General features: G+C 36.9%; 1 protein-coding gene across 2 annotated transcripts in view; it reads left to right on the top strand.

Moving 5' to 3' along the window:
* The window catches only part of AGL (amylo-alpha-1,6-glucosidase and 4-alpha-glucanotransferase), a 36,805-nt gene extending 24,668 nt beyond the window's left edge, over positions 1–12,137 (top strand). For both annotated transcript variants that reach the window (XM_074152186.1, XM_074152187.1), the window contains 10 exons: positions 181–283; positions 1,509–1,734; positions 2,181–2,292; positions 2,667–2,802; positions 4,488–4,600; positions 5,757–5,968; positions 6,550–6,647; positions 7,205–7,292; positions 7,383–7,516; positions 8,921–12,137. In XM_074152186.1, the coding sequence (XP_074008287.1) occupies positions 181–283; positions 1,509–1,734; positions 2,181–2,292; positions 2,667–2,802; positions 4,488–4,600; positions 5,757–5,968; positions 6,550–6,647; positions 7,205–7,292; positions 7,383–7,516; positions 8,921–9,038 (1,340 nt within the window). In that variant the 3' untranslated portion in view covers positions 9,039–12,137. The remainder of the gene's footprint in view (positions 1–180; positions 284–1,508; positions 1,735–2,180; positions 2,293–2,666; positions 2,803–4,487; positions 4,601–5,756; positions 5,969–6,549; positions 6,648–7,204; positions 7,293–7,382; positions 7,517–8,920) is intronic.
* Positions 12,138–14,412: the final 2,275 nt, after the last annotated feature.

Genomic DNA, 14,412 nt, shown 5'->3' with positions numbered 1-14,412 from the left:
TTCTAAAATGAAGTTTTTATTTTATCAAAAGCTTGGTCTAGAAAATTGTTTACTTGAAATGTCTTAACCTAGGAAAAAAATTAAAAATATGAATATAGTTTTACTTCTGGTTATTTTATACGTACATGTGTTCTTGGAGACTTCTGCCATATCAATAAATGAGATAACATTTCTTTTTAGGTTTACCTCACTTTTCTTCTGGAATTTTTCGCTCTTGGGGAAGGGATACCTTTATTGCACTGAGAGGTTTAATGTTAGTTACTGGGCGCTATCTAGAAGCAAGGTAAGACTGACTTATTTGTAGTTCTTACTGGTTTTACAGGTAGTTAGGAAAAAGGCATGCTCTCAAAAACTGAGATGACATACAAGCTATTAGAAACAGTTGATGTGCAGTAAAAAACTTTAATGGCCCTAGATAGATTTTGAATGATTCTCGTTTGCTTTCTTAGCACCAATGTGAAGCTGATGTTCTGTATAGATAATGTAGTTTTAACCCCCGGAACACTACTGCTCATCCTTAAACAAAGTGATTGTGTTTCACGTGTACTTGCATCATTGTTGCTGAGCAGTAATTTCAAAATCATTTATGTAAACATCTGATGTAGCAAGGGAATACTCTTTTAATCAGAAAGGTATGATTGCATGTCTATCATGATTAATTTTGGGGTGTAACTGCTAGTATTAGTTTATTAATAGTAGAAAATAGATAATAGTCGATTCTTACAATCTGATATCTGTCTGTAAATATTTAACCTGACAAATGAGCCAGTTACAAGCCAGATATGTTGATTTGATATTTCCATTAATCTTTTTCATTTGGGTGGAGATCACCACATGATACAAACTTAAAAATTATTTGTTTTAATTTATCATGTGTTTATGCTGTTGTACATTTGGCCAACTATTACCTTTCTCATACAGTAAGATCTGCAGTCTACTAGTGTGTTTATATTCCTGTTTAAAGCTAGTTGGAATCCATGTTTTCTGCAATGTATGCACAACAGTTCTCAAATGAAACTTCTCATAACCTCAGTTGCTGTCACCTCTCTGTATTTTAATAGGAAATTCCCATCTACTCCTGCCCTCCGTCCCCATTCCACCCCACCCATCAGAATGGATACCAGGGTAATCATAAACAATGTCAATAAAAACCTTCCCTGTGACCTCAGTGGGACTTGGCTTTAGGCTCTATATCACTACCTATGAAAAAGCAAACTAGCTTTTCCATATTAGCAGATGTTGTATGTTTTGTACAAACTGATGTAAATCTATTCATGTTGGGGAATTTGTAGGAAATAGATGGCCTTTTAGTATAAAAGAAGTTCATGCTAAATGAAGTAATTTGTAGCTTTCAACAGCAAACTTTTGGCATCTATCTTTAAGATCCTGTTTGTCCCCTTGACTTACATTGCTATTAAGGTAAACTTGTATGCTTTGTACTTAATACTTGGTCCAATAATGGCCTTGAAAGTAACTTAGTCAAGACTGTGTTTTTTCTTTTGTTCTAGAAACATCATTTTAGCATTTGGTGGGACTTTAAGACATGGTCTCATTCCCAATCTGCTTGGCCAGGGGACACATGCCAGATACAACTGTCGTGATGCTGTATGGTGGTGGCTTCAGTGTATCCAGGACTACTGTAAAATTGTTCCAAATGGGTTAGACATTCTCAGGTGTCCTGTTTCTAGGATGTATCCAGGAGATGACTCTTCTCCTCAGCCTGCAGGCACTGTGGTAAAGATCATTTCTGATTTAAGCATTTAACACAACTATGGAATTTTGATGAAAGGATGTAATTTTTCTAGCTACAAGAATCCGTTGCTATCTGTTGCTTATGCTGAAAGCTGATTATAGTGCAAGAATTCAAAATTTTAGGAACTTATCACTGCATCTGCATCACATGATTAGACAGGTGCCAGGGGATTGGGGATGGAGGGAAAAAAATCCATCAGCTTTACTAATAATTTTTTTCTTTGCTTTTTGTCTTGAAAAACTGTTTCTTTTAAAAATTGTATACAATGTGTTGCCATTGACAAAGATGCTATTGTAAATGTTAGATGCTTTGCTTTTGATGTATCATAAACTAGAGGCTAAGAATTGCTATTATTTGCACATTAGAGCCTTTCCACTCATTTTTCGTCTTGCCTTTCACATATCATCCAAACATGCAATCCATCTAGGATCAACCACTTTATGAAGTAATACAGGAAGCAATGCAACGACACATGGAAGGCATAAATTTCCGAGAAAGGAATGCTGGTCCACAGATAGATCAAAACATGAGAGATGAAGGTAACAGATAAGAACACTTGCTCTGCAACTCAAAAGATGACGTTTATATTTTATATTTCTTTTCCTCTAGCTGTTAAGTATACTTTTCAAAAATTAATTATGTTTAATGCAACTAAAACTATATTACTTCAAACACATTCAATGTTTTAAAAGTGCCTGATTTATTGTTTATTATCAGCAACTGTTTAAATGTTGTGGTACAAGTTATCTTTAAATAAAAGTTTGCTTAAAATGTACCATTGCCTTCAGAAACCCACTCAGATCTTGTTTGGAGGATTTTTTGTTTATTTAGGAGGCTTGGGCTGGGGGGCTAGAGTTTGGGGGTTTGTTTTGTTTAAAATATAGGCTTCACATGTGGTATTCTTGCTTGGCAGGTTTTAATGTAACTGCGGGTGTTGACCACGAAACTGGCTTTGTCTTTGGAGGGAACCGCTTCAACTGTGGGACTTGGATGGATAAAATGGGAGAGAGTGATAGAGCTCGCAACAGAGGAATTCCAGCTACTCCAAGGTACAAAAGCCAGGCTTTTGAGGGGAATTTTTAAATTTATTTTTCTTTAACTGAAATTCTTCTGCAGACCTACTATGCCTTCTATTAACACATCTGAGAGGTGATCTCTCAAATGTTCTCAATGTTTCGGCGTACTAAAATGTTAATGGTAGTTTTTTTCTTTGTGCTCATTTGAAGAAAAAAAGGTGTGTTTTTAGGAGGTGAACCCCTCAGCTTCTGGCATGGTCCTAGCTCCATGCAAAGAGTCAACTTTTTAATTCAAGTAGTAAAATGTAATTTAGGTAAAATTGTATACTTGTAGTACTAGCAGTACTTTGTTATTTAGACTTATTATCGGGGATATCTATTGATAATTGTTTTGTCATTTGAATACTTGTTGCTTAGAATTCAAAAATATCTACAACATCTGATTTTTTTAAAGTTGAGATTAAACATTTTAAAAATAAGCTCTTTACTATGTGCCAGCAAACCGCTGCAGGCATTCCTGCTTGAGGAAACTGTACAGTATCAGTTTCAAATCAGTTGCCATCTCTGGGTCAGAACTGGAGGAAAGCATTGTTTTTGCTTGACAAGTCAGGCATTTTAAGTGGGAACCAAGAGAGGTTGAGGTACCTAGGGCTTTGTCCATCAAGCAGGCAGTAAAAATCAATACGATATAATACAAAATTTATGCATATAGTGACTTTCTGAATATCACATGAAAAAAGAAGCAAGAAGTGCATTTAGTTCTTATTTTAGTGCTTCACTTCTGACTTCAGTAATCTATTCTGGCAGAATTATTACTTAAGTTACCAAAATGCATGTGCAGATGAGAACCTCTGTATTGAATGCAGTTTTAACATCAGTGGATCAAGCTTTTTGGGGCTGATCCTTTTTTCATGTTCTAAATCGTTGGTATAAAATTATCTTAAATCTGTGCAAATTAGCTGGGTATGATAATACTACTTTAAATTTCGTCTACTGTACAGGAAAAAGTATCTGTTCACCAGTTTACAATCAAGCTCGTTCCCTGACTGTTAGCTGATGTGTTTTCCACCCTTATGTGCTTTCCACCCTTTCTTCCCTTGATTCTTCATCAGGTGGAATCCTACTGATTTAAATAAAAGTAAATTGACACAGTTTGCTTATGCTAATGTTCTCTTTTCTTATTCTTGGCCCTTCATGAAACTCAGAAGTACCCTATAAAACTGAGTGTGCCTAAAAGTGGCAGATAAGCTTCAGCGACCTTCAGCTGAAGCTAAGATACGTATCTAGTCTAAACCGTGCCTACACAATGCTGTCAGAACTGAGCTACAACACAGGAAGGAAATCTGAGTCACTGGTAGCTTTCTGAAATCACATCTTAGCGTACAGCAGCAGCCAAAGAAAGCTAATAAAAAATACTAATACTGGGTGTAATCAGTAAAGGTTTTTAGAACAAGACAGAGGGCACACATCTGCCTCTTTGAAACCCTGCACCTGTAAGATGTTTAGAAAATCATGACAGTAGTGATGATGATGGAGCTGTTATTCACAAAACACTGCAATATTGTAGATGCTTCTACAGAAAATTAGGGGAATAGTAGACGAATAGGGAAAAGTAAAGTATCTAAATAAGATACAGATTATTTTTTTCAGTTACTTATTGAACCTTAATAGCCTTCTTAAAGTAATTCTTGGGCTTTCTTGAATCGTTATTATTTTAGAGATGGCTCTGCTGTGGAAATTGTTGGCCTATGCAAGTCGGCTGTTCGCTGGTTGCTGGATTTATCTAGGAAAAATGTGTTTCCGTTCCATGGAGTCACTGTAAAAAGACACGGTAAAACCAGGCCTATCTCATAATTGTATTACTGGAGTATAAGAATAACTGAAATGATGACATGGTAGCCATATAACACGAGGCATGATTATCAAACTACTCAAGAAGGTTTAGGGGAAAAAGGAGAAAAACTTAGGAAAGTATCCTATATGATTAACATCTTTTGTTACTGTAAAAAAATGTATTATGAGTTGATACTGTCTTGTCAACATTTCAGATATTTTATTCCATGCATTAAAGTGTGGATTACAAAGGAATTTTGGAGCCTAATCCATTTCTCAAAATGGATATAAGTGATAGGATTATTATATATTATGACATTACACAAATGCTAAGTAAAAGGACACAAGACCTTTCTCCCCCCTCCCCCCCGCCATTTCAATTTTGGTAGTGTCCTTTTTGCTATACTCCAATTGCAGTTTAAGAAAAACGGGTAATACTCCTGTACTCACCTAATATAAAACTAATGTACAATTCTTTACTATTTTTGGTTCTTTCATAAAAGCATTGCTTTTTTAAGATGTATGTGTATATCAGTCAGGGAGATATCCCTTGCACAAGTCTGCTGACTAAAACCTGATGTTTTTCTAGTCTCACTTGAAGTTTCAGTCAGCTGTTCCTGTGAACTGTAGAATTGGCTAAACGTGGGGAATCACCAGCTGGAGAGAGGTGATCCTAGGTCTGCTCCTGTTAACGTGTTAAGTGTCAGGAATTCAGGAAGAGAAAGCTTTTAAAAGCAACACTTATCCCAATGTTTTGACACGCACTTTGAAGTCTCCAAAATAGCAAGAGTATGTATACAAGCACTGTAAAAGAGTTGACCTGTTACCATGCTGAAATGTTAATTATAAATTTTAAACTTAATTAAATATTTGCTGTAGATCGCAGTACCTCATACTGTTTGCTCCTAGCTAACTGCAAGGTAGAAAACTTTGTGTTTTTAAAAAAAAAAAAAAGGTTGTGCATGTGCTGATCTGCAGTGTAACTCAACTTCTAGATAATAACTTTTTGCAATGCTAGTATGGCTTTTATTGTGTTAGGAGTATCTTAAGTAAAACTTCAATAAGCAAAACAGTAAAAATAGACATAAGCATACTTACAGTGTTACCACTGTGGCTGTTTCCAAAAAACAAAACCTGTATGTAACATCTTGCAGGAAAGGAGGAGACTATCACATATGATGAGTGGAACAGAAAAATTCAAGGACACTTCGAAAAGCTGTTCTTTGTCTCTGAGAACCCAGCAGATCCTAATGAGAAACATCCAACTCTCGTTCACAAACGTGGAATTTATAAGGACAGCTATGGAGCCTCAAGTCCATGGTGTGATTACCAGCTCAGGCCAAATTTTACAATAGCAATGGTTGTGGTAAGTGGGGGTGGGGGAAAGCACTTGCACTTAAATTTTTCTTTATTATTGAACTAAGCTTGCATTGTAAGGTTCATCTGAATGGCATTATATGGGGAACATACATTACTTAGAGTAACTTGTTGAAAGCTTTTCTTTTCCACACTTTTCATATTGGTCAGTCTTGGAGTATCTCCTGAAAATACATCCTTGACAGGACTTGCCTAAATGAAACTGCTGTGCGGTGTATAGCTGGGGTAAATTTGCAATGTTCACTGTATTCAGAATGTCTTTTAAGGTTAGGTCTGGGAGGCCACTTTTCCTGTCAAATTAGCTAAATGCATGGGCAGGTTGTTGTCTTTACTGGGTTTGTAAAAAGCTTCAGTAATAATGCTTGACAAGTGTATTTAAAATAAAATAAAAATTTAAAAAAAAAAAATCACTAGATAGTTTCTGTCCTCTTGCTTACTCTGACTTGTAGGTTCCAGAAGTTGATTCAGTAATCCAGAACTTAGGCTTTTGTTGTCTTCTACATTTGTATACGCAGTCTTACATGTGTACATGTGCAGAGTTTACTCATTAAATCTTGATTCTTTTATTAGGCCCCTGAGTTGTTCACACCTGAGAGAGCCTGGAAAGCTCTGCAGATAGCAGAGGAGAAACTGCTTGGTCCATTAGGCATGAAAACTTTAGATCCAGAGTAAGTACAGTAGAGATGAGAGTGCGAATCAATTACAAAACATGACAGTAGGAATTATTCAACACACGGGGGGTAGTATTTCTTTTGTTAAAATCCACATGTATACCTGTGAAATAGGGCTGCAATAAATACTTCCAGACAATTATTTTACTGTTTTAAAAGTCCATGCAATTGATTTTATTTATGTAGACAATCACTAAGTGGTTTTGGATGCCACACAGTAAGCAAGTAAAATTTGGTATCATGAAAGATGTTGAATTTGTATCTTGATATCTACTTATATATGGTAAAGTGCACAGCACTACAGTTTGAGTAAAAGCATGAGGGCAAAATTATGAATTCAAGTCATTCCAAGACATAAGCCTTTTCCTACTAGTTTGAACTGTATTTGGAATTCCATTATCACATAGAATACAGAAGCTGGTGGAGAGCTCCCTAACTTAACCATCATTAAAGGTACACGCCATGAAAAAATTTTGGTTCGCTGCAGCTTTCTGGTTTTATGTATCATTTTTGTTAAGGCTTTGTTTGCATAATTTATTTTTTCTTTCTTGCAGTGATATGGTTTACTGTGGAGTATATGATAACGCGCTTGACAATGACAACTATAATGTAGCCAGAGGTTTTAATTATCACCAAGGACCTGTAAGAGCCAATTTCTTCAATTTTAGAAAAAGTACTGTCACCTTTCAAACTGACAGCTATAATAATAATCTATTTCCATTCTTTGCTTAGGAATGGCTGTGGCCGATTGGATATTTTCTTCGTGCCAAATTGTACTTCTCCAAGTTGATTGGTCCAGAGATATATGCAAAAACTGTAGTTATGATTAAGAATGTTCTTTCTCGCCACTATGTTCACCTTGAAAGGTAAGACACCAGCTAATACAGATTTAAGATACTCATTCAAGCTAATGGTATCCACTATCCAATTGCATGTAAAAGTACAGATCTATAATATAAACAGCATCTGTTTTCTACGTGTGAATTTCACTGCTACATGTGCTCTTCAGAGCTCAGATCAGGTTTCAAGTACAGCTGAGATTTAGTGCTTTTTATAGATTGCAGAATTACTAATGCTTACCCACGTGAAGACAGTGAAATAAACCTTACTTAAAAATTAGATGCTAATTTCATACAAAAAACAAATTTCAGGAAGAAAAATGGTGAATTGTTTTTTTAAAAAATCAAATTATTTCAAAACCTGCAAAACAAAGTAGTTAAAGGGCTAGTAGTGACAGATTAAAATTGTGGCAGATAAGGTGACGCAAGATATTGTTAGGATTTCTTGTGTTACAAATGAGAAAATTAGTATGACACTGTTTCAGAATCTTAAGTTTGATATTCCAAGAAAGTGGAGGAACTTGCTTATGGCTCTTAAATGTTCCTTTGCATTTTGAATTCTCCCTCTTAAAAACCAAACCACCAAACCCACACTATTTTTCCCCTTTTTTCTGTCTGCTTATATTTCTAATTTTTAAGGATTTGAGACAAATGAAAACTAACAAACAAAACCAAGATCTTGCCCTTGATATCTAGTCCATATAATCTGTTCTGCAATACTTCAAATATGCATGTATTTGTACTCATAACAGTGACTCAGTAGGACTGGTCAAGACAGAAAGGTTTGTCTGACCACATGAGGAAGAAAAGGGATTTGTTAAGCAACTTTTTGCCTTACATAGTGTCTTGTCCCAGTGTCTTGTTTGGTAATATTACCAAATAACTTGCACAATAATTAGTGTACTTCTACTCTGTTTTGATATTTTATTTGTGTACAGAATTATTTATGTAGCAACAGGGTCAACATATGAGTATTTCAGTAAGTACGTTAGTTTCTGGAGTTTTTTATTCCTATGGAGGAAAAAAAAAAAGGCTTATGTAGTCACGCTATCTTCCAGCCTTTATCACTTTTTAGTATCATAATCCAATTTCAAGTGTAGTTATCTCAAAGATCATTTGTATTCTTCCAGCTGCAAAACTACCTGAATGAGAAACAGGAGCAACAGGAGCCAGTAGTGTAAGTTCAGATATTATTAGAAGCAGGGAGTCTACTTTGAAGGAGAGGCACCCCCCCAAAAAACTAAAATTCCCAGCTGCAGGAAAAGAAAAAAAAATTGAATTAAAGACCATACTGTGCCTGTAAAACAAGAGACCTTTAGTAATGGCTTTCAGTTTCCTACTGAGATAATCTTCTAAAAGGCTTTAAGATTAAATGTTTTATTTTCAATGTATAATCTAACAACAACACCCATTTGTTTTTTATTTTATCAGATCATCCTGGAAAGGGCTTCCAGAATTGACCAATGAAAATGGACAGTATTGCCCTTTTAGCTGTGAAACTCAGGCCTGGTCGATTGGTGTTATCCTTGAAATCCTTTATGACTTGTAAAAGTTTATTTTGATTGACTTGATGAAACTTCTGTGGTCTTATTATTGGGCATAAATGAACACTTGGCATATACTGCAAGGGAAATGTCCAGTTCTGCACAATCACTTAAGCTGTGTCCTGACTTTCAAAGAATGCCAGCAGCTTCTATGCCCTATAACTGTGGGGGGGCTTGGAGAACTTGTTTTTTGAAAATCAGGCCATGACAATAAAATAAAACTGCATTGCACACTTGGTGCAGAAGCTTTTAGTAAGGAGCAATTTTAAGAACATGCACAAACTTAATTTTAAGTAGCACAGGTTTTTTTTAGACTTTTCAAATCCAAATCGTAATGTAACAAAGTGAAGGGGCTCTTTCCTGAGCTGAAAATAAGTAGCACAGCTCTTACAGTTTTTTCCTCTGTCTCTTCAAGAGTAAATGGATGTTTTGCAAATGCATGCTTACAAAGGAGTAGACTAACCTATAGCTTTCCGAGTTTGGTATGCTTTGTGCTGTAGCGGCATACGTTAATGAAGGCATAATATCTTGTCTCTCTGAACTGTATTATGGGTTCGGGGTTTTTTGGCATGTATTCAGTTGAAAACTCCATTAAGCAACCACAGAAATAAAGTTTATGAATACTGTAATAAACCAACCTTTGAAGTTATATATAGAATATTCAAAAACTTTAAACTACTTTGAGAGTTAACTTGAGCAATAATGAGGTAATATCCTATGCTAATCCACTTTTAAATCTAAGTACTGTGGGCCATGCAGGAAACCTATTTCTTTATTTAAATCTGTTTTTCACCATGAGGAATTTATAAGAAACATGTGCATGTGCATACAGTGCACAGTGTATATGTTAGGGGAGGCCAAAGATAGAGAAGTCAATGTGCTTGACTGCTTAATTCAATCAATTAATTGAAGAGGTATGGTCACCTCAGCCCTTTATTCTTAGGAAAATCCTAGCTCTATTGAAGCAGGTGGAAACACTTAGCATTAGTGGGAAGAGATATTACCCTACTACCAGAGAAGAGAAGATGAGGTTTCTAGGCCTTTTGAAATTACACCAATAAGAATAAGCATGCTACCTCTGTGCTGTTCATTTGGAACAGCATCCCGTGAACATGATGCAAAACACATATGTTCGTTCATATTTGGATGCCTCTGTGTCCTTCCTGAGTTCAGTTCAGTGTTCCCAAACTGAAGGGTGGTTGACAGAAGCGCAGTTGGTAATTCTCAACTCTCTATTCATGCCATTTTTCCATCTTGGTACAACAAACAGGCAGAGAGTGAGGCTGACAATGCTTCCCATGTCACGGGGAAGGGGGCGGGGGGGGGAGGGGGAAGCAAAACTCATATTTCATTTCTTAATGTTAGGCAACATATGCTGAAAAAAATACACACAGGATGTAATTATAATGCACTAATAACACAAAGGTCCAGATTTTATTGTATCCGTATTTCAAAGTTTCTGTACCCTGTCTAAAGTACAGTGCAAGTGTGCTGTTCGAGATGTGTTACAGATAGATACATTTAAGGGCAAGGTAAGAGGTGGAAGACAGATGAATTGTAAGAAGCAGATATATTCACACTGTTAACTTGAAAGGTTAATAAATATTTTAACTCCTTTGATGAAGTACTTAGACCTTCCCTAATCATAACTTCTGTGTTGTACCTCAACTTTTGAGCTGCTGCAGTACATGGGCTGGGAAATTTTTATTTTCTCGACACAATGAATGAGAGATGTCATTTGATCAAAAATGTTACTGAAATGTCAGCCACAGATTATTTTTTTTATTGTGCAAGAGGCATATAAAGTATTTTTCATAATGTATGGATCTTTCCAAAATTCTTTATAATGATATTGAGGTTTATGTCCTACTGTATCACTAGCTTTTTACTGTTTTCCTAAATAATTATTTCACATTTATCATTTCAAGGTATGCTTTATAGCTCCTATGGTTTAGGAAGCAGGAACAATACGGCAGGATAAATTGTTCTTGCTTGATGAAACTCTTTTAAAGTTGGAAGTGGAGCTTAAGAGCTGTGACTGTTGAAAAAAAACTTCCACAGGGTGTCAAATTATATACATTGGCAATAACACTCTTTCAGTGTTGGAAAAAAAAAATCAGCACAAAACCCTTGAGAAATTATATTCATCAAAGCCTTCTGATGTTATTAGAGATGTCACAACAACTATTTTGCAAACTGCACTGCTGATAGAGACTTGCATATTTGTCACTGCTAGGTTTTGGATTTTTTCTAATTGAATTGTAACATTTTAAAGATAAATCACCACTGTGTACACAAAAATATGTATGTTATGGAACTTCTAAATATGCCCATTTATAATGTTGCTTCTGCACTGATTAGTTGAGCATAGTTTTAGTGACAATAAATAGGAAAAAATATGTATCATTGGTTGACTTTGCTGTTAAGTAGCAACAAAAGTAAGATTTGAGGTTATAACTGTTCGGAGGGGTTGGGGGGTTTATTGGTTTGGGGGGGGGGGGGGGGGAGGTTGTTTTTTAATCACAAAGCTATTCATCACTTTGTCAAGCCAGACAATTTAAAAATGAAGAGGGAAGCGAACAATGCTAAATCTAACTTACATGAGCTGGTGTTCACCTAGGTAAATTCTGTATCATTATCCTGTAAAAAGAGCTGACATGTTGTCTGATCCTGAACTGTATTTTTATTCATTAATAACCTTTGTATTATACACTCAATAACTTTTAGTTATGCAAACTTATAATCAGTAAAATGTTTTAGAAATAAACTAAAGAACATAGTAAGAACAGTTAATCCATTATGTTCCAGTTGGTATCTGGATCTGATCTATATGGTATTGAGACATCTTTTTTTATTTTCTTCCTCCCAATGGAAATAATTTTGACTGTTACCAGTATTCGTACAGTTAATAGCTCTTCATTTATTCAAAGGTTATTAACTTGAGAATTCAAGTGAAATAATGTATCAGACACTGCATGTTGTAATGTAAAATGGAAAGATGAGTTTTACATGTGTCTGTCTAGCACAGCAACAGCTGATTTTAGAAAATGTCATTATTCATTTATTTCTGAAATGCACAAAATAAAATTCTTTAATTCAGACAGAGTTAACTTTTTCATGTGGTTGTTTTGGAAAAAAACTAGCTATTAGAGATGATGCTCTTTGTTCTGTTGTTGGCAATATTGCACACACCTGAGAGATCAAGTAGCCAAATTGAGGAATAAATAGATGAAGTTTTAGGGGTGACCAGGCAGGTTTCTGCTGAAAGCACCTTTTGAGATTGCAGACAGCAGTTTGGAAAACATCTTTAGTTAGGAAATTTGAGATATGTCTGTCTTGGGGTTTTATTGTAGGCCACCCTGGAGAGGCAGCTAATCTCATCACCTGAGAAGGGCTTCCCCCTCCAGCTGGCTGGGGCATGGGCCGGGTGGGCTGCCCCGTGGCCTGAGGGACTCCCATGGCCTCAGCGCCTGGCTGAGAGCCTGCCCTGCAGCGGGAGAGGTGAGGGGCCACTGGGAGAATCACCCCACTGAGAGGAGTTGGAGCTGAAGGGCCGCAGGCTGCCTGGGGGGCAGGACTGCCGCTTCTGAGGTGGGATGGGTGCCATGGATGTGCTGTGAGCCTCTGGGACAGCTCAGGGAGGTGAGGCCTCCACGGGGTGGAGGGCGGGAAGCTGTGCCACAGGGCTGGCCTATGCCTCAGCCGCGTGCTCAAACTAGCCTTTAACTGTGTCTGGCATTTACTGTGGCTGCTGTGTAGCTGTGCATTAGTGAACTTTTAAAGGGTTATTTGGGTTACCTCCCTGAGCAGAAGTCCCTTTGCAGGCCCAGCCCATGTATCTTCCTCTCTAGCCATAGGGTTCCACGGCACCTCGTCATTCGGCAGCAACGACTGGCAAAACACAATTCTGACGGAGCCTAATGAGCTAAGTCATTAGGAGAAGCCTCTTATGAAACTCTGCAAGTTGTTCAACACTGGTAGCAGGTGCAGCACTGTTTGGTTATAGGCGAATGCCTATACTTGCCTGACAGGAAAACAGGTGAAATGTGCCCGGATTGACAGAAAACTTTTTTTTTTTTTATGTGCCTGTAAACAGAAAGAAGGAGAATGGGTTTTTCTGTTGGTATTTGGTTTGTTGTGCAAACTTTGGAGCTTATAGAATCATAGAATTGCCTAAATTGGAAGGGACCTTTCAGATCAATGGGTCCAACCATCAACCTAACACTGACAAAAACCATCACTAAACCATATCACTAAGGTCTATGTCTACCTATCTTTTAAATATGTCCAGGGATGGACTCAACCACTTCCCTTGGCAGCCTGTTCCAATGAGGGAGAGCTCAACTCTGAGAGTTATTCGCAATCTTTGTGCTTGGTATTTCACAGAAGATGCTTACTAAATTAAAGCAGAGGCTTCCCAGTTCTGAGTTTTGCCTAAAAGTGCAGCTGTCCAAGTGGAGCAACATACATTTAAAATGGGAAAAAGGAATGTTGATTTCAGAGCATGAGCAGCATGTAAAATCTTGAACAAGGTGCAACTTATTTGTTACTTGTTTTAGTAATCACTATTTCTCGCAGGATCAAATTCCGAAGCAGAATTACCTTGCTAGCAGTTGTGGTGGTAGGAAAATTAACCTGAGAGCAGTATAGAAAGAAAACTGTGTTCCTCGTGGTTAGTCAGGTGGTACTATTAGCCATCTGTGCTCTTGAGTTTCTGTAGGAACTTGGACAGTCCTGTTGCCTGTGATGTATTTGTCGTTGTGCGTTGCCTCCTTGAATCCATTTCTTTCAAAAATCTTTATCTCCCTGTGGTGTGTCTGTGCTATCTACAACCTTTCATCCACAGGTGTCTGTTCACCCTGTTTAATGATCTCCGAGTACTGTATGAATGAAGTTTGGTATTATTGACTACATTTGACAAATATTAAAGTTGTTTACCTCAAGTCAAGTAAGATGTAATTTTTGAGACCCAGGAGCACTTCCCTTCTCTGTGTCCATGTGTGGGTCAGCAATATCTCAGTCCAACTTCAGACAGAGACACCGTTTTCCCTGTAATGCCTTTTTGCAATGAGAATGAAAGCTGGCCACAAAAGAAGAGAGTTGTGCTGCAGCCTGGAAAGGGTCTTAAACTGGATGATCTGAGCTCCAGTACTAATAGAGGTAAGTTCCTCTTATTAAATTTTCTAAAAAACGTCGGGTTCTTTATGTCTGAGTTCTAAGTCTAACTTCGGCAAATAAACTGGAACCTGATTTTGTGTAGTGATGAGAAACGTAAGATGATGTCTTCTAATCAGTTCTAAAGGAAGAAAGATATTTGTAGTCACTGAGGACTGACACACTTGTAAGTACAATTATTTTAAAGCGTGATGCTCTAAAGTG

This window comes from Numenius arquata, chromosome 8 (genome assembly GCF_964106895.1).
Source record: "Numenius arquata chromosome 8, bNumArq3.hap1.1, whole genome shotgun sequence".
Taxonomy (NCBI): Eukaryota; Metazoa; Chordata; class Aves; order Charadriiformes; family Scolopacidae; genus Numenius; species Numenius arquata.
The sequence above is the reverse complement of the archived record's forward strand: the minus strand, read 5'-3'. Positions and strand labels throughout refer to the sequence as shown.